At 41.8% G+C, this 19,911-nt stretch overlaps 2 protein-coding genes across 4 annotated transcripts in view; one reads left to right on the top strand and one right to left on the bottom strand.

Moving 5' to 3' along the window:
• The window catches only part of ADCY8 (adenylate cyclase 8), a 215,293-nt gene that overhangs the window by 86,297 nt on the left and 109,085 nt on the right, over positions 1–19,911 (top strand). For all 3 annotated transcript variants that reach the window (XM_049092737.1, XM_049092736.1, XM_049092735.1), the window contains exons 4-5: positions 2,351–2,462; positions 12,057–12,184. In XM_049092737.1, the coding sequence (XP_048948694.1) occupies positions 2,351–2,462; positions 12,057–12,184 (240 nt within the window). The remainder of the gene's footprint in view (positions 1–2,350; positions 2,463–12,056; positions 12,185–19,911) is intronic.
• The window catches only part of LOC112662531 (uncharacterized), a 112,505-nt gene that overhangs the window by 87,592 nt on the left and 5,002 nt on the right, over positions 1–19,911 (bottom strand). The window lies entirely within an intron of this gene.

Here is a 19,911-nt window from a genome sequence, read left to right as displayed (position 1 = left end):
CCTTTGTTTGGCCAATCTCAGTCTGTACACTGTGAGCATCTTGAGGACACACACTGCGCCTTTTTTATCATTTAATCGAACTTCCTAGCACAGTGTGTAGCTAAACACATGGTAGATGCATAAATATTTGCTGAAATTATAAGGCATTAAATAATTAATTCAAGCAATAGGTTTTTTTTAAAAACTGGGGCCTAAGAATTTCTCATGAGCCCATGAGTGGGCATCAGGGAAGGTGCAAATTCCTCGAAATGATGTGCAAAATTGTGAATACTTGTGCATTTTTAATAGAATTTCCTAGGCTATATCAGATTCTTAAAAGGGTTTGTAATGGAAACAAATTTAAGAACCACTGAATTCTGAGAGCAACCAATATAAGTCAACACACATTCCACAGTGTCTTCTGGCTAATTAACCTATTGCATTCAAAATAAGTTAACGCTGATCGTAAGACTCCCCGTTATTTTATCCAACACTAAGGAAAACAAAAGCCAAAAGTTTGACACAGTGCTAAGATGGTATCCTAGCTGCAGAGATGATACAACATGAGAAGTACCCCAGCTCTTTCTAATGGTCCTTTTTTAGTTGTTAATTTTATTTTCCAATACAGTTAACACACAGTGTTCTATTAGTCTCAGGTGTACAGTATGGTGAGTCAACACTTCTTTACATGACTCAGTGCTCATCACAATTAATGTCCTCTTAATCACCTTCACCTGTTTCCCCCCTCCCCCACCCTCCTTCCCTCTGGTGACCACCAGTGTGTTGTCTGTGGTCTGTTTCTTGGTTTGTCTCTCTTTTTCCCTTTGCTCATTTTTTTTGTTCATTTGTTTCTTAATTTCTTCATATGAGTGAGATCATATGGTACTGGTCTTTTTCTGACTTATTTCCACTTAACATCATACCCTCTAGATCCAACCACATCATTGGAAATGGCAAGGTTGCACTCTTTCTAAAAGCTGAAAAATATTCTATTGCATATGTAGACCACATCTTCTTTTTTTTTTTAATTTATTTTTGATAGTCACACACGGGGGGGGGAGAGAGAGAGAGAGAGAGAGAGAGAGAGAGAGGCGGAGACACAGGCAGAGGGAGAAGCAGGCTCCATGCAGGGAGCCCAACGTGGGATTCGATCCCGGGTCTCCAGGATCGCGCCCTGGGCCAAAGGCAGGCGCTAAACCGCTGCGCCACCCAGGGATCCCCGACCACATCTTCTTTATCCAGTTATCTGTTGATGGACCCTTGAGCTGCTCCTATAATTCAGCTATTGTAAATAATACTGCAATAAATGGAAGAGTCTATATTTTTTCAAATTAATGTTTTCATATTCTTTGGAAAATACCCAGTAGTGGAATTACTGGATTGTACGGTAATCCTATTTTTAATATTTTGAGGACTCCATGCTGGTTTCTAGAGTGGCTGCACCAGTCTGTGTTCCCACCAGCAGTGCACGAGGCTTCCTTTTGCTCCACACAGAGGGGCCTCTGCTCTTGTGTGGGTCCCTGAGAAGGTGTGGTGAGGTGGGGTGGGGTGGTGCCCTATGATGCAAGTGAACAGTTCCAACTGCCACATGCTCTGAGTAGACTATGAGGCAAGTCTCCTTGCCTCTCTGAGCCCCCATTTGCTCATCTTCACAGCGGAGTGCCTTCCCCACAGAGTAACCGGATGGATGAACTTAGTGCTCAGACAGTGCCTTGCTTTCAGAAGGCTTTCAAGGACTCCCCTGCCTTCCCCTACTTTCCTTGTTCCTTATGCCAAATATATGCAGCGATAAGACCTGACCTCACTTAAATCCTTAGTAAATCCTTAGTGAGAATTTTAGGTAATTAACTATTCTGTTCATGGTCTCCCAGCGCTGCTACTTATTCCCATAGTTTTTGAAGAATGCCTAACTCTATTTGCCTGCAGGTTTAGGTATGTCATTTGCCAGAGATAATGAGATTTTTTATTCTCTTTTTCCCCCTGTGTCCATTTCACTCTGTGTCCACAGCATCTGCATTGCTGTTCCTTGTGAAAATAGGAGGTAATTCACAAAGCTTCATTTTGCTTTCCAAAACAAATTGATCTGTTCATAGTGACAAATTCCCTTTGGGGTTGTTTGCATTGCCCACACTCCATGGCCCTGCACAGGAAGAAGGGCTTTCCGTTGCCCCCTTGTCCTTCCTGAACCTCTGGGTGGACTCTGTCTGCTGAGATGTTTGTTAAATACCAACACGTTCATCCTGACTCTCGGGGCAGGGAGAGCGAGAACCTCAGACCACGGTTGATTTATTTGGATGATGTTGATGTCTTCCAGGATGGAGTAAAATATTAATATGCTTTCTCCCCTCCCCACCCCTCCCCTGTTGTCTAGTATTCTTTTTGCAGATGTTAAAGGATTTACCAACCTCTCCACGACCTTATCCGCCCAGGAGCTGGTCAGGATGCTCAACGAGCTCTTTGCCAGATTTGATCGACTGGCCCATGTGAGTGGAATTTAATTCCCTTCTAGCCTCTTGAGGGAGTGACAGACTGCATGTGAAGTTAGAGAGAGAAGGACTCAGGCTTCATCACCGATATCTCCCATTCTGCTTCCTCTTCCCTGGCATGGACCCCCAACCCTCGCACCTTCTGGGGACCGATGTTAGTTATTTGTAGATCTCAGATGGGAGGTTTGTGAGATGAATTTTCCTAGTTGGGAGATAGCTGAGTAACAGTTAAGCCAAAACCCTTTTTATTTGTTTCCTGCCCTCCACCCTCCACCCCTGTCCCTGGGATGTGGCCAGGTGCCATCAGGCTGTAGACTCAGTTTGGTTCAGGCAGCGATGGCTGCCCACAGCTTCCCCATCAACTCCAGCGATCTGAAACCAATTACCCTGTTCTTAAGAGCCACTCTTCTACTGGACCACCATTTTGCTTGCTCTAACCTAACATCTTTGTTTCTAGCCAACAAGGCGCTACCTCTATTTTTCAGCTGGCTCCAGAGAACAGGCTAAAGGAGATGGACGTTTGCTATCAAAACACATATTTCTAGTCTTAAAATCACTCACATTGCAGAAAAATATCATTGTCGTCCTGTATTTTAGAGGGGCTTTGGGTTGAAACAGGCATGCCTTAATTTCCTCCCTTGTAAAGTGCGTCTATCAGTGCCAACTTCACAGGGCTGTTGAGAGACTCAAAGGCAACCACATCAAGTGGGAGTTCATTTTTCAGAGCATCAAAATGTCTGAATTTAAGGCAGCCTCCCTCCAACAAGAGGCACTCATACGTGGGTCTGAGTACCCGCTGGATGTGCACTGTGCACTGTGTAGAGGGGATGAGAACAGTAAAAACACACTTTGTCCTTCCTAGGATAAAGTCTAGTCAGGGACACATCAATAAGTGATCATTACACAATGTGCTGTGTGTATGATGAGGGTGAGTCTGGGAAGCTGTGGGAAGGCTGCCTAAGTACATAACCCCAGCATCAGAGAAGACTTCCCAGAGAAAGTGACTCTTGGACTAAGTCTTAAAAATGGGAAATTAAAAAATAAATAAATAAAAATGGGAAATGCAATAGAATACTATCTTGCGACAAAAAGGGGTAAACCAGTGAGACAGACAGCAATCAGTCTCCAAAGCCATATGCCAGGCGAGAGAAGCCAGACCATAAAAGCCTAGATACTTTATGATTCCATTTATAAGACATTCTAGGAGAGGCAAAATTATAGAGATGGAAAAGAGGTAAGTGGCACCCAGAAGCTGGAGGTGGATGGAGTAGATTGCACAGAAGCATGGGGTACAGTGATTTAGAGAGTGATGTAGCTGTTCTAGATGTGAACATAAGTGTACCCTTTACCAAAATAGTAAGCTTTATTGTATATAAATTATACATCAATTTGCAAGGTGAAGAAACAGGGACAGTCATTTTTTTAAAAGATTTATTTATTTATTTATTTATTTATTTATTTATTTATTTACTTGAGAGAGAGCATGAGTCGAAGGGGCAGAGACAGAGAGAGAGAGAGAGAGAGAATCTTAAGCAGACTCCAAGCTGAGCACAGAGCCCAACATGGGCTCAGTCCCCAGACCCTGAGATCATGGCCTGAGCTGAAACCAAGAATCGGACACTTAACCAACTCTGTTACCCAGGGCACCCCTGGCAGGGAAGGTCATTTTATGCTGAGGGGAGAACAAAAATAAAGATGCCATTCTGTATGTGTGGAGAAACCAGAAGAGATTTAGCGCTGCCAGAGGGGCAAGTGAAAGGTGGGGAGCGGTGGAGATGAGGCCAGGGAGAAGGAAAGGGATCTGCCAAGGAACCCAGGTTGTCACCTGTAGCTATCAGACAGCTGTAAATAGGACACTGGCATGACAGAGGAGGGGGTACAAACCGAGCCCCGCCCACCTCACAACAGGAGAAAGCTCAGGTTTCCCTGAAGAGCCGGGAATTTGGAGGTGGGAAAGATTGTATGCCAACTCTTTTTACTGTTGCCCCTCTGGGGCTTGGTGCCAGTCCCAGGAGTTTTTCTACTTCACATTATGGTTCTGAAGATTTCCATTCAAAGACCTGCGATAAACAGAAATGGCCTTGCAGTGAGAACCAACAGATGTGATTGGGGTCAATTTTTAGGGTCCCAGTAAACTCCAGTGGCCCATGGAAAGGGTTGCTAAGTAACATCTAACCCAAGTTGTTCAACCAATGTTTAGTACTTGGTACCGTGCAGGATTCTGGCAAGAAAAGAACAGTCCCTGGTCCTCAGCTCAGGTCTGGTAAAGGGAGAAAAAATCCATAAAAACTGCAGGACAGTGTAGATCCAAGCAATAATAGGCCCAGAAGTCCCAGTGGAGGAAGGAAGGATGGGCCAGGTCTTGGGTGGGGGCAGGGGTTGGCGATGCTGGTCATTTGGCAGCACCCAGAGAAGAGGCCGTGTACAGACTGGATCTTGAAAAAGAGCAGAAGATTTGCTTTCCTGGTATCAGATTAGACAATAAAACAAAACAAAATTTAAAAAAAAAAAAAACCTTCTAGGCTGATCTGTGGCACACGTGGGAAAGCATGAAAATTCAAGAATGTGCTGCAGAAGCAGAAGCCCACTTGGAGGGCATGGTGCAACTTTTTAGAGGATGTGGGCTTTGTCCTATAACCAAGCCTTTTACCCTGGTTACCTGGCACACAGTGCCAAGGGAGGAGAAAGAGGGGGGTACCCCAGTGGGTAAAAGGAGCTCTACTCCATTTTCTGGGGTGAATCTTGCTGAAATTTTTTTTAAATATTTTATTAATTTATTTATTCATGAGAGACAGAGAGAGAGAGGCAGAAACATAGGCAGAAGGAGAAGCAGACTCCCTGCAGGCAGCTGGATATGGGACTCAACCCCAGGATCCCGGGATTGCAACCTGAGTAGAAGGCAGACACTCAATCATTGAGCCACCCAGATGCCCCAGTCTTGCTGAAATTTTAAGAAAAAAAATGTTTGAAGGAAAAGAAAACACCCAATGAAGCATAGTTACATGATGGAGTAAAATTCTTGTTAATTTTGATAAGACTATTAAACATTAGTAAACTGCCTGGTACATATTATTCAACATTCTGGTTTGCCCCGGATGCCCTAAATCAGTTCTCACAACAGACCTACAAGACAGGTTGTTTATTCCCATTTTACAGAGTGAGTGACTGAAGCACCAGGACATAGTCTTAGGACTACTGGTAAGTGGCTGCCTCTGTGATTCGGGCCCACAGCCCAGGTGCTTGCTCTTGACCACCAAGCAGTGCCACGGGCATTTCAGGAGATGGGACACAAGACATGACAGATGTGCTGCTGTTCAAGTAATTCTATCAGAATTGTAATGGAGGATAGATGAAAAAGAAAGAAAGAAAGAAAGAAAGAAAATACAAGTGACTTGTCTCTTAACCTAGAGTCCATCTCCAAATAAGTACTCAGCACCCAGTAGTGCTTGGTAGCTCCAACTCCCGCCCCGGGTGCATCCATATATACCACTCTCAGAGACCTCCCTGGAAAAGTTTGAGAAACTCTGCCAATGAAAACAATTCTTCACCTCTGAATGAGAAAACCTACTATAAGTGCTCTTGCCCCACCCGTGGACGGGTCACTTAACCAACTGGGTCAAACTCTATTTCTGTATAAAAGGGTTTTAGGATTGACCCTTTTGGCACTCTTTTAGCATCAAAATTCTGTGGCTTTATAAGGATTCTCTATCTGCCTTGCCATGATTTTTTTTGCTGTAGATTTTGTTTACGTTGCATATTGGAGAGAACTCACCTTGCTTGTAAACTTCACACACTGTACCCGTTTATCCTACTGCATTATTGAAATGCAGGAAACTTCAAAGCTTCCACTTCAAGTTCCTCTTACTTTGACCGAACTCCTGGGTGCCCTTGTGGTTCAGGCTGCTTAGAGTAGAGCTTTTTGTTTTTGTTTTTTGACCCTTGATCATGCCCCTGGCAAATTTTTAGTGACTTTCCATCTTTGATCTTTTTATAGAAAAATAAAGTAATGGCTGCCTGTCCTTCCTCCATCTGAATTAAGAACAAAGAATTTGCATACTATCATGAAGGTTTTAAAATTGCAAAACAAAGAACATATTTACTGTTATGCAGTTGTTTTAAATTCCTGACAAACCAGCAGCCTAAATTATTGCCGTAAGGAATGAACCCAACACTATGGAAAGTTAATGAACAGATTAAAAAGAATGAGCTAGATATTTCTGTACTGACATAGAATTTCAAGACATGTTTTGCCTGGAAAAAAAGCATGTCTAAGATGTGTAAACATGGTATGTAATATGGTTAAGGATGTGATACAGCTACAGAGCATGAAAAATAGTACATATATATAAACAGGTGATGTAGATGGACACATAGTAGCCTCTAAGGAGGGGAACTGAGCCAGGCTTCCAGGGGGCTGTGTGTCTGAGGAGGAGGGACTGCCCAAGAGGATTTATCTACCAGGACAATATATTCATGTCACTTGTGTAATTACAATTGATAGAATATTATAAAATTGTCATGATTTCTAATACAACTTTTTCAAAAATACATAATGTTTTTGTTCTGAGAGTCTTTCACTTTGTATTGATTTTTTTCTGATTTACTAAAGCCAGACTTATTATTATGTGAAATTCAAACATCAAAGATATACAGAAAGTGTTATATCCCTGTGATCCTATCCCTTCCCGACAAAATAACCATCTTTGATAATTTAGTGCATTTATCACCTCATTATCATCTATGGCCAACATAATATGATTTCATAAATTTCCAAAATTTGTATACTATATCACAGCCATCGAGATGAAAAGAAAAGAATTATATTAAGACTCACTCAATAAAGTTTGCAAGAAAACCCATGCCCTACTTTATTTTTCCTTTTCAGTATATTTTTCCAAAACAAACTGTTTCCTTAATATAAAGTTTCTGAAGCAATTTCTGGTAAAAAGAAGTTGCCTGGATATTACTGTCAAGTCATCTGACAGTTCATAGGAATTGATCAGAAAAATATGCCTGTGAGTTGTCAGAACTTGACAGACCAGACAAATCTTTCATGTGTATATATTTTTATATTTCACACATGCACATACACACACACACACATACACACACACACCATTTATGTTGGGTTCAAAGTTTTTCAAAGAGGCTGCCAGCCCCACCTTTTGTTTACGAGAAAAATAGGCCCTGAGCACAGACATATTCACTATACTGTGTATGTCTGCTCCAGAAGGATAATAAGCCATTTTACAGTTTCCATCCAAAACACGTTTTTATCAGGAGATCTACCATTCTGGACTCTGTCATCATGTCTTCAGTTTCGTAGAGAAAGAGCATAGAGTGCAAAAGTCAGATAGACACGAGTGTGAATTCCAGTTCTGCCTCTAACTTGCTTTGTGACCTTCACTTACGACGTAAGCCATCTATGAAATGGCACATGACTCAAAATGTGGTCATGATGACTCACTAAGATAAATATTATGTATTTAACACATAGCCTGGCATGTAGTAGATGCTCAATAAATATTACTTCCTTTCCCTACTCAAGTTTTTCCAAAATGCTTTTACTTCTGTCTTTTTCAGGGAAAAAATTACTGATTAAAAAAAAATTACTGATTAAGAGGCAGTGAATATCACATATAGTCCATCGCGTTTCTTTTATTTTTTAAGTTTTTATTTAAATTCCAGTTAGTTAACATACAGTGTGATATTAGTTTCAGGTGTACAATATAGTGATTCAACACTTCCCTACATCACCTAGTGGTCATCACACCAAGTGACCTCCTTAATCCCCATCACCTATTTCACCCATCCCCCCACCTTCTCCCCCTCTAGTAACCATCAGTTTATTCTCTGAAGTTAAGTTTCTTGGTTTCTCCCTCTCTCTTTTTCTCTTTTGCTTATTTGTTTTGTTTCTTATATTCCACATATGAATGAAATTATATGGTATTTGTCTTTCTCTGACTGACTTATTTTGTTTAGCATTATACTCTCTAGTTTCATCCATGTTATACAAATGGAAAGATTTCATTCATTTTTATGGTTGAACAATATTCCATTGTATATATATACCACATCTTCTTTATCCATTCATTAGTTATCAAAAGAAAAAGCAGAGCAAAGGAAACGATCAACAAAACTAAAAAGCAACCTATAAAATAGAAAAAGATATTTGTAAATGACATATCTGATAGTTAGTATCCAAAATATATGAAGAACTCATAAAACTCAACACCCAAAAAACAAATAATCCAATTTTAAAAAGGACAGAAGATGGGAATAGACATTTTTTCCAGAGGAGAGATCCAGATAGCCAACAGACACATAAAAAGATGCTCAACATCACTCATCATCAGGGAAATGCAAATCAAAACTACAATGAGGGGCAGCCCCAGTGGCCCAGTGGTTTAGCGCTGCCTTCAGCCCAGGGTGGGATCCTGAAGACCCAGGATCGAGTTCCACATCAGTCTCCCCCCGTGGAGCCTGCTTCTCCCTCTGCCTGTGTCTCTGCCTCTCTCTCTCTCTTTCTCTGTGTCTCTCATGAATAAATAAATAAAATCTTTAAAAAAAAAAAACCTACAATGAGGTATCACCTCACACCTGTCAGAATGGCTAAATTCAACAACGCAAGAGACGACAGGTGGTGGTGAGCATGTGGAGAAAGGGGAATAGTCATGCATTGTTGGTGGGAACGTAAACTGATGCAGCCACTCTGGAAAACAGTATGGGAGTTCCTCAAGAAGTTAAAAATAGAGCTACCCTACTACCCAGCAATTGCACTATGGGGCATTTACTCAAAGAATATAAACCTGCTAATTCAAAGGGATACATGCCCCCCAGTGTTTATAGCTAGCATTATCTACATGGCCATGGTTACTTTATTATGTATTATGAACAAGATGAGTTATTTTTTTTAAAGATTCATGAGACACACACACACAGAGGCAGAGACATAGGCAGAGGGAGAAGCAGGCCCCATTGGACTCCATCCCAGGATCTCAGGATCACAACCTGAGCCAAAGGCAGATGCTCAATCACTGAGCCACCCAGGTGCCCCCAAGATGGGTTATTTTGACACGTTTCCTATATGGGGCATAGTAACTCACTTATCAGGGTCTTCAGTGATTTAGCCAAGGTCAAACAGCTAGTAAATCTGACCAGAATGCAGATGTTGGATTCTTAGACTAAAGCATTTCCTGGTCTACCCTTTGCTTCCTCCTTCCCCACTGCCAATACCCAGTGCTCCAAAATACTATCAACCTGAGTCACTCACAGCAGGTTGTTCCCCCCAAAGAGTGTGGTTGACTGAATTCAACTGCTGAGTCTCTCAGGCTCAGTGTTCTCAGCAAAATCTGAATCTGTGATTTATTTGATCAGTGGTTCTCAGATGCTCTTTCATAATCAAATATCGGGCAGTTTGATTTGTGGCCAAGAGATAAGATATGTACATATTTATCTGTAATGTAGTGAGTTTTTGTAAAGCTTTATTTAATTCAAAAAATCTTTCCTTTTAGGAATTTTTTTTACTTTTTTGATATTAAAAATGCCCTTTCTTTCATAAAGTCATGAGGATAGTAGATGGTACTTGGGTTGTTATTTTTGTTTGTTGATGGATTTTTTCATACTTCTTTGGCAAAATACAAAATTGAACTCTATAGCAGTCCTTCAGGCCATCTGTGTTTTGTTGTTGTTTTTTTTTTTTAACTGTCCGATGGATGGCACAAATCTGGAAACTGCCAGGACCCAGGGGACAAATACTCTCTGGCTCTGTTCCAGCCACACACTAGGGGTTTCCAAAGATACAGCACATGGTCTTGAGTTTCTCTTATTGATCAGACCCCCACCAGAAGGTCTTTTGCAAAATTAGCTGCTTCAAAGCAGCCAAAAGACAGGAACCACAAGCTCCTAAAAATAACCCTGGGACAGCTGTGCATGCCATCAGAGTTCTGAAGATTGCATCTGTGCCCATTTGGGAAGGTTGGCAAAGCCCTGGCAATTGGATCCAAACAGGAAAGTGCTCATGCCAGTTCTCATTCTCTTGTCCCTGTCTGATATTTGTGTTTTGTATTGGGAGAGTGATTTCATTCATTTGTTACCTAAACACAGTGGCTGAATCCCCCGATCAGATCAGGAAACCAGCATGGTGCCATATGGGTTGGCAGGACAAAGATGTCCACTGTGCTGCTGGTGTGTCAGTGGGCCCCTTTCTGTGTGTGCCTCCTCTCCTCTGCCCTTGGACTCTGCTTTCCCAAGAAGAGCCTCACACTCCCAAAGCCCCTAGGTTTTTAGGACTTCAGATCTGAGTCACATCTCAGAAGTCATTTGATCCCACCCATGTATCCAAGGAAGACAAAAGGGAAAGGTATCTGCCCATGATCATAGACAGAGATGTGAGGGAATAGGGGCAGGAGTCCAACTCCTCATCACAAAGACAGGTAACCCTGATTTAGTGCTCTTCTGATGGACCTTGTACTAAGCCTTTGATTGCATCATCTTAACAGTCCTCGCAGTCAAACAACAAGGTCCTGTTCATTTACCATTTTGTGGATGAAGCAGTTGAGGCTCAGAAGTAGCTGTAGGGAGTGTAGGATTTAATCCTGTGCAGTATGACTCTTTAGCTGTTGCTCTTAGCCCCTACATTATGCTGTGTCAAGGTCTCTTTCTTCTAAGACCTGCATCATCCAACCTTTTTCCATCCGGTGTGAAAATATGCACCATTTCCCTGGAGCTTGTTGCTCTTTGAAACTCGATAAGAATCATGTCCTCAAGACTGCGATCTGCCAAACAATGGTGCCATCCTTGTTACCTATGAGTACTGAAGGTACTACCCTTACCTTAACAAGGATAAAAATTGTACCGACTTCATAAGGTTGTTGTGAGGGTTAACTCTGTTTAATATATGGTGTATCGTAGGGGTGATACACCTACGTATCAGGATTATTATTCACCTTTGTATCAGGAACAATGCTTGACTTATCATAGTGCCCTATTGAGATTTTTTTTTTTATGAAAAAGCATATGAACTAGTACATGAATAAAAATACATGTATAAAATGATACTTAAGACATAGTCAGCCCCTCTTCTTAAAGTGCCAGTACCCTAGTTGGGAAAGGATCCTAGAGTCAAAAGAGTAGGGATCCTTGGGTGATGTATACTTTTAAATGCTTATTATTAGGCCAAGGCTGCTAAAAAATGTTAATTCAGAGACCTGATCTGCAAAAAAAAGACATCGATGGACAGGATTCACAGGGGAACACTGAACATGTGTGCTTGATATCCCCTCTTTGCCAGGCCTGCCCACATTATGGGTGTACATCAGAAGGCTAGGACATGGCAGGGCCGGGATATGGTCCTGTATCTGTTGAGCTCAAAATTCAGTGTTTTTCCATGACTCTATTTCACTTCTGAGCCCTTCAAACTCTTACTTAGGGCACCCCTGCACCAATCTCTTAGGAAGAAAATAGAAGTGCATTTCAAAGGTAATTGTTCCCTCACCCCTAAAGTGAAGACCACTGCCCTCCTTCCCAAGCCTTTCAGAAGCACTTACTTGTCTGCTGACTCAGTCCTCTCCTTTCCACCCTTCCTTTCAGGAGCATCACTGCCTTCGCATTAAAATCCTGGGGGACTGTTACTACTGTGTTTCAGGGCTTCCTGAGCCCCGCCAGGACCACGCCCACTGCTGCGTTGAAATGGGCCTCAGCATGATCAAAACCATCAGGTAATCTGGTATCTCCTCCCTAATACCCAAGCCTTCAATGTGCATAAAGACAAACCACCTTTGTGATATTTGTCTATCCCTTGTGGTAGATCACATGTTTGTTGAAAGGTGATATGCTGTGACTTATGGCACAAAGCCTGCATGCCCATGAACTCTCCCATATGAGCCAGTGAACCTGCCAGCTTCATTGCATTCTAGTCATGCCTCACTTAAAATAACTTGTATAGTGTATTTGTATTACCAATGTCCTGTGGAGTTGGGTGTGGTGCTTGCCTTCAAGGAGGTTACTGTTGAGTGGGAGACAACTCAATATGGTACAGTAAGTTCAGAGATGAATTCAACCCAGGGTGCCTGAGGGGGGATAGAAGAGGGACAACTCATTTGGGCCAGCATACTGGAGAAGGCTTTCCAGAGTAGAGCTGTCTAAGCTGTTATCTGAAAGGTGAGAAAGCATTAGATCCTGGAGGGCTGAAAAGTGTGGCTGGATTGTGGAGTGTTGAGATGTGCTATAGTGACAGCTGCCAAAGCCTGGAGAGGAAAGAGTGATGACAGATGGACTGCGGACTTGGAGCAGGCAAGGCTCCCAGGGCTTTCTCAGCCATGATAAGGGTTGTACTTTACCCTGAGGCCAACAGGAAATCATTATAGGGCCACCACCAGGAATGGCTCCATGAGTGTGTGACAAGTGCTTTTAGCTTGGTCAGTGGATCTGACAAATAGAAGTTTAATCAAGAGGGCAAGAGTTATTGGGGTCAAGGACTTTGGAATTAGACTGTGGCTTTGGGACAGGAGCTCAGTGTTGTTAGAGCTCTCTTGAGGTTCCAAATAAGATGCTCCAAATCGAACCTTTGAGTATTGTAATTTTCCCCAACCACAGAAAACACAGTAAAGAGGGTGCATGGGTAGAAATCTTCTCAGTGGCTGATGGCTTCATCTTATAAGGGAAGAAGATCCTGCCATTATCAGGCCAGAATAATCTTCCAGTGAATTCATGCCTTGGTTGTGTGGTCCAGTAGCTATGTTTATGATCCTTAGCTGTGTCAGCCTGGATTAAAGAGCAGCGGGAGAACAACAACTGTACCCCACACACATCCTCCACTGAAGGCTCAGCTCACCTGCTGGCTTCCAAGACCAAGCCTGAAGTGGGCAGGAGGGATCTAAGCAATTGGACCCATGACCAAGAAATTGTGCCTGACTCCTTCTACTTGCTGACAGATCCCTGACTTTATTCGGGTTTTGGGCAGAGGTCTCTTGACATCAGGAAAGGCTATGTAGGCCCTTAATTAAGGAGACGACAGAAGCTATTTCCCTAAATATGATATTGCTTCAAAGGTGTGACACTAGAAGATGATATCATATTCCTGATGGGTAGATATGCTACCCTGGCAGACAGACAGGGTCCCACCTCTGGAACCAACCCATGACCTGGGTCCAGTCAAGGGGGCATGGTGCTTTGCTGTGGGGCGTGTGATAAAAAACCCAACCATCATCATCCCTAAGACCAAGGGGACAGGTGGAGGAAGAGAGAGGACATACCCCTTCTTTGTCAGAAGTGCAGAAGTTCTCATCTCTAGGAACCATGGACAGAGGAGCCCACAAGTTCCAACCCAGATTTCCCTTTTAGTAGATGGAAAAGGCCACAGATTCTTCGTAGCTATTTATTTGGACACTTGTGAGTCTTGCCCTGGAAACTATGATGAATTATAATATTTTAACTAGCTCCAAGGGAGGCAATGGGACCAACAGCCAGAAGGCTCACTATTTTGAATGCATTCTACAGCTGATTAGGTATGTGAACTTTATTCTCCCAGCCAACTGGTAAGTCAGTCAACAAAAAATCTGTGGGGCTCTACCAAGTGTCAGATGCCACCACACTAATCCCTGGAAGTACAGTGATGAACAGGTCATCGGGCTTTCTCTTACGCATGGGTATCCATTAGGGAGATGACTTGGATTTACTGTCTATGAAATGAGGAAATTGGGCCAGACCAGCTCCAAAAATCTTTTGTCAGTTCTGTGATTTTTTTTGGTCAGCCACATCAAAATCAAGTTTAAGTGGCAAAACTTTCCACAGGCTTTCTTTTAATTTTTTTTTTAAATTTGTATGGTGATATAATTGACCCAGAAAAATTATATGTATTTAAAGTGCAGAGTGCGATGATTTGATATGCGGATATGTTGTGGTGGCCAAGTTAATTAACACATCCTTTGGCTCACCTAGTGATCTTTTTCTCTTTTTTTGGTGAGGACACTTAAGATCCACTCTTCTGGCAAATTTCAAGGATACAATACAGCATTATTAATTATAATCACCATGCTTACATCAGATCTTCAGAACTTACTCATAACAAAAGTTTATACCCTTTGACCGATATCACCTTATTTCCCCCACACCTCCAGGCCTAGAAATCAGTCTTCTACTCTGTTTCTCTGTGACTTTTTTAAAATTATTATTTCACATATACAGTATTTATCTTTCTTTGTCTGGCTTATGTCACTTAACATAATGCCCTCCAGGATCATCCTCATGGATGCAAATAGTAGGATTTCCTTTTCTTTTAAAGCTGATTACTATTCCATTATATATATGTGTGTATATACAAACCACATCTTCTTTATCCACTGATCCACAGACTTCCCATTGGAGTTTGTAACTTGCACTTAAGCAGAAGAAATGCTGCAGAGATGATAATACAGAAGAAATGAACAGGGATTATCAAAATGCTTAAGATACTTAGCATGTTATCATTTCTCTCTCTGGAGAGAATCTTATTCCTCCTGACTGTTTTATCCAACTTAAGTCTCCTTTCTGGAGTTCTGGAATAGGTCAATGAGACATCCAATGTGGATAAGTTGAAATGACTCAAGGGTTTTGTCTCATCAGTTTCTTAAGGGCTGCTTTTACTCTCTTAGAATAAGACCATTCAGTAGGATATTTTTTAACTGTATGAATCAGAGTCTATTAATACTCAAACACTCTGATTATGAGGGAGGTGACTGGAGGTCCTGCATTAATTCTTCTAGTTAGCCACAAAATATGATTCAGAGGAATACATAGAACTCTGGGATGAGGTAACTTTAGTAGCAGTGGGCTCAGACTTCTAGAGCTGCCACTCAGAATCAAGTGTAGAAGCCTGAGGAAAGATTGGCAGACAATATTTCTACCTGAATGTGCGTAGAAGAGAATCCCATTTACATAACTTTATCACAATCCTAACCATCACTTACACAAGATGCAATTTTTTTTCTTTAGACCCAAAGGCATTTGCTGTACCTGGGAAACTACCCACTATCCACTATCCCATTCATAACATTATACATGTTGTCATGTAATGAAAATAAGTCATTTATTGACTAATGTCCCCAGACTAGTTAACTGCCCTGTATATTTGTCATAAGAGATGGATCTCTAGTTGAGGTATGATCCCCACCTTGTCAAGGCCTCTCCTTGTCCTTTTTTTTTTTGGCATTTCCTTAAAGACTTAGGGTCACACACTGGTCCCCAAAGTGCAGACTAGCAGTGAGGGACTGGTGCTCTGTTGGTGAGATGGTATCCAGATCTTGGGTCTCTAGATCCCAGGAACTCCAGTGGTTTCTTTGTTGGATGAGATTTACAATTTTGGCACCAATGACAAACTAGAACACAAAACAACCATGTACCATAGTCACAGGTGAGTCTAAATATGGGATGGAGATCCTCCTGCAATCCCAGACAGGTGAGGATGGGTTCTATGCTGACACTGAGGTCAGCTGCTGCTGGTTAGAGTACCAGCAGTATTCACAAGTGAACGAGAGTCCAGGCAGTCAGAAGAACAAGCATGACAGAAATAGTTTCCCCTGCATTTTGTCTTTTACAGAAGTGTCTCCACAGTGGCCTTTTTGACTAAGAAACAGAGGTGTTTTCCTGAAAACAAAAGCATGAAGAATATATTCTTCATGCTAGTTGCTAAGAATGTCAGAAGCCGTTTGTGTGTGTGAATGTGTGTGCATGTGCATATGTATATAAATGTGGTGTTTATGTATATGTATGTGGCGTGTGTGTACACATGTGTGGCATGTAGGTGTGAGTGCATGAGTACGTGTATGCACGTGTCTGTATGTGTATGTAAGCAAGTATGTGCAAGTGTGTGTGTATTAGGCATTTGTAGTAAGCCTTTTTGATCACAATTCTAAATTCAGACAGTGGGGTTAGTGCACAGATAGTTGGTGACCTTGTAAGTCAGCTGTGGCTATTTATGCCTCAGGCAATGGCAGGGGTCATGTTCCAGAGGAGGCATCATATTCCAGCCTGGGCATGAAGAAGGTAACTGCGAACATAAGTCACTCTCTCTCCAGTTGACTCTAGAGGAGAGGAGGCAGGTGCTAGAGGGAGGAAACTGGTTGGAAGGTGATAATGTAGCAATCCAGGGAAGAGATGTCAAGCCCTGAATGGAGTAAGAGCTGTGGAACAGAAAGGGGAGAGTGGTAGTATGCCATCAAACCTGAGATCCTGAGAGCCTCCATAAGAGACAATACCTGACATAGACATTTAAATTAAATGAAGCATTTATCAGTACAGTGAGCTTATGTATCAACTGATGATGCTTCAAGAATTTGGGGCAGGGTTCCACTTTATTGAAGATAGAGTTCATTGCTGGATCATGCTGATCGTGGTCCCTGAATGGTGACTTCTGGGGAACATGCTGAGTATATGTATGAAGTGAGCCCATGGCCTGCAGTCAGCAGATTTCTGCTTCTTCCTATTATTAGGTGAGTGGCTGAGGACAAGTGTAACTTCAATTGTCAGAGCCTATATGGACTTTTCTGTAAAATGGGGATCATAGGATCCCAACTTTGGAGCGATCAATTGAAAATTCAAATAGATGGCAGGCACATTGTGACCATACAAATATTTAATAGAATCTGATAGTTGGGGCTGAGTCTGAACACTAGGAATTTGACTCAGTTAAGTTATAGAAACCTATTCCTTTCTCGTAGTTTCTATTCTAGTAAAATAATAGCTAAGGGTTTATTGAACATCTGCTCTACTACTTGCCAAGCACTGAAATAAGTGTTTTACATGCATTATCTCATTAAGTCCTTGTGACAATTCTAAGAGGTAGACAGGGGTGGTAGGCAAAATATTGAACAACTAGAGTGGCCGTAGTACGGGCTAATCAGAATCATCTAGGGCAGCCAATCAGAATGGATGTCAGCCATTAGCAACCAGTAGAGCTGTCTGGGTTCATCCTTACTAATTGAAACTCTGGAAGTTGGCTTCTCCTTTACCAGTGAGGAAACTGGAGCTTATAAAGTTTGTGTAATTGCCCAAAATCACACCACTAGTCAACAGCAGAACAAGGAACACCCATCTGGAGCCGTCTGACACCAAAGCCATTGGCTTTCACCATCACAGTACCCTGCCTTTCAGCTCCAGGTTTCTACAATTGCTTCTGATGCCTGAAACGTGCCACTAATAGCTGAAGGCTCAACACACAGCTCAGGAGATCCTACACTTATTCCTAATAAATTAGCAGAACCAATATTGAGAAGGAGAGAAAGTCAGTAAACATCTGAGAATAACAAGATAATAAGCCTTAATCAAGTCTCATGGTAAATCCATTCCATCAAAAATACTTGATTTTAGAAACATGATATTAGCTATATGAATGGCAAAAAAAAGTGATTGAATGGAATTTTATATCCAATGAAGCATTTAATACCATCTTATGCATGTCTGTTCATAAAATTAAATTAATTAAAATGGGTTTAGATAATAGTTCCATTAAATAGATTGAGAAGTGGCTCCAGGTGGCTCCTCTTCACATGCCCCGGGTCTATTTTGGGGAGGCTTGATAGCTGAGAAGACACCGGAGTTAAGGTGGGCTGTTCCATGCAGTAGCTTTATTAATGATCTACAAAGGCTTCCTTGATGAATCTTAATGAAAATTGCAGAGCCTGGTCTTTTCAGTGCAGTTGCTAAAAAGTCATAGAATGACACCAGAATGCCAAGCAGGAACTGGCTGGTCCCCAACAGTTAATTGGAGCAAGATCTTAATCCTTGTGGCAGGGTTGCCTTGCCAAGCAACATTGGAGGACAAGGAATGAAAAATAGGAGTTTCTGCTGCCCTCATTTGAGGCAAGAATGACTAAGCCCCCTCTTGGTGTCTCCTGCTTTTTCTTTCTCTCTCTTTTTTATACTTCCTTTTTGCTCTATTTTTCTACTATCTCACTTCTCCCTCCCTCTCTTCTTTCCTTCCTTCCTTCCTTCTTTCCTTCCTTTCTTTCTTCCCTCCTGCCTTCTTTTTCACTCCCCTACCAATCACTGTTTGTCTCCCAATTTTGTTCCCCTAAACCCATTTCCCACCTTGTTCTGAAACGCCATTCACTACAGTACCCATAAAGTCCTCTCTCCTCTTAAAGATGCAGCAGTCAGAGTGGTCTTCAGTCCACAGACAGGAGTTTTTTTGTTTGTTTGTTTTGCAAAATTATAATGGTGAAAACAGATGATATTTAGTAATAAGAGTTGATAAAGCTATTATTAATTGAAGGCTCACCATGTGCCAGAATATACACAAAAGTTCCTGACCTAAACCCTGGGGGATACTACTATTACTTTCCCCACTTCCCAGAGGAGGAACCTGAAACTTTGATGGGATGAGTAACTTCTGACAGTGACACACAGCTTGTAAGTGGCAGAGAAAGACTCTGAGCCAGTTTGTTGGACTCTGTAAATGTTCAAAGGCAAAGAAATACTTAGATAAATTTTGACATGCTACCAAATGGGAAAATGGGTAACTATTAAGCATCATGGTTTACTAAAATTAATATTCAGTGGAACAAGAAAATGGTTGTGAGTTTAAAGAAGTATACTTTCTAGAGTATACACACACACACACGCACACATACACACATCTGGGCAACCTTAGTTTACTAAAATTAATATTCAGTGGAACAAGAAAATGGTTGTGAGTTTAAAGAAGTATACTTTCTAGAGTATACACACACACACACGCACACATACACACATCTGGGCAACCTTAGTTTCTTAAAAATCTATTTTAGTAGAAAAAGAGAAAAACGTAAAGCTCTGTGATGGAAAATGGATGGCCAGATGGTTTCTCTCACTAGGTCTGCACTGTTTAGGAACAGAATTGCAACATTAGGTCTTTCCATTACTTTCTACCCGAAAAATAGGAGTCTAATGCTGAAGGAAGTACAGGCAGCAGCAAAGGGTCTGGAGAGCACTCAGCTTGGAGTCTGGCACAGTGAGGACTGACTGGGGCCATTACTTACTGACCTCGACTTAATGACTTACCCTCTCTCTTGCTCAGGCTTTCTTAGCTGTGCAGTGGAGTAAACCCTCCTAACAGAGCTCTATGAATATGGACACTGACTTCCTGACTTGTCCATTTGGTTAACTGCTTGCATCTGCAGAGTTCTTCAGGAGACGCTTGTTGAATGAAGGAGCAAGTGAATGAACTCTGTGGCTTTTGATAGTTGTGAGGATGAAATGAGATCATGAATGTAAAAGGCCTGACACAGAAAAGGAAATAGACACACCCAGATTCTCTTGGAGGCTCAATTCCCCCATCTGTAAAATGGAAGCTTAAAACGCTGAGTTACCTACCTCTCAGAATTGCCGTGGGAATCAAATTGAAGCACTTAGTGGAATTGCAGCTTCTATGCTAGGATGAGACATGGTGGCTTTCAAACACTTTAAGAAGCACATGGGCCCCGTGTTTTGT

This window comes from Canis lupus, chromosome 13, assembly GCF_003254725.2.
Source record: "Canis lupus dingo isolate Sandy chromosome 13, ASM325472v2, whole genome shotgun sequence".
In the NCBI taxonomy this organism is placed as follows: domain Eukaryota; kingdom Metazoa; phylum Chordata; class Mammalia; order Carnivora; family Canidae; genus Canis; species Canis lupus.
This window is presented reverse-complemented; position numbering and strand designations above follow the sequence as displayed.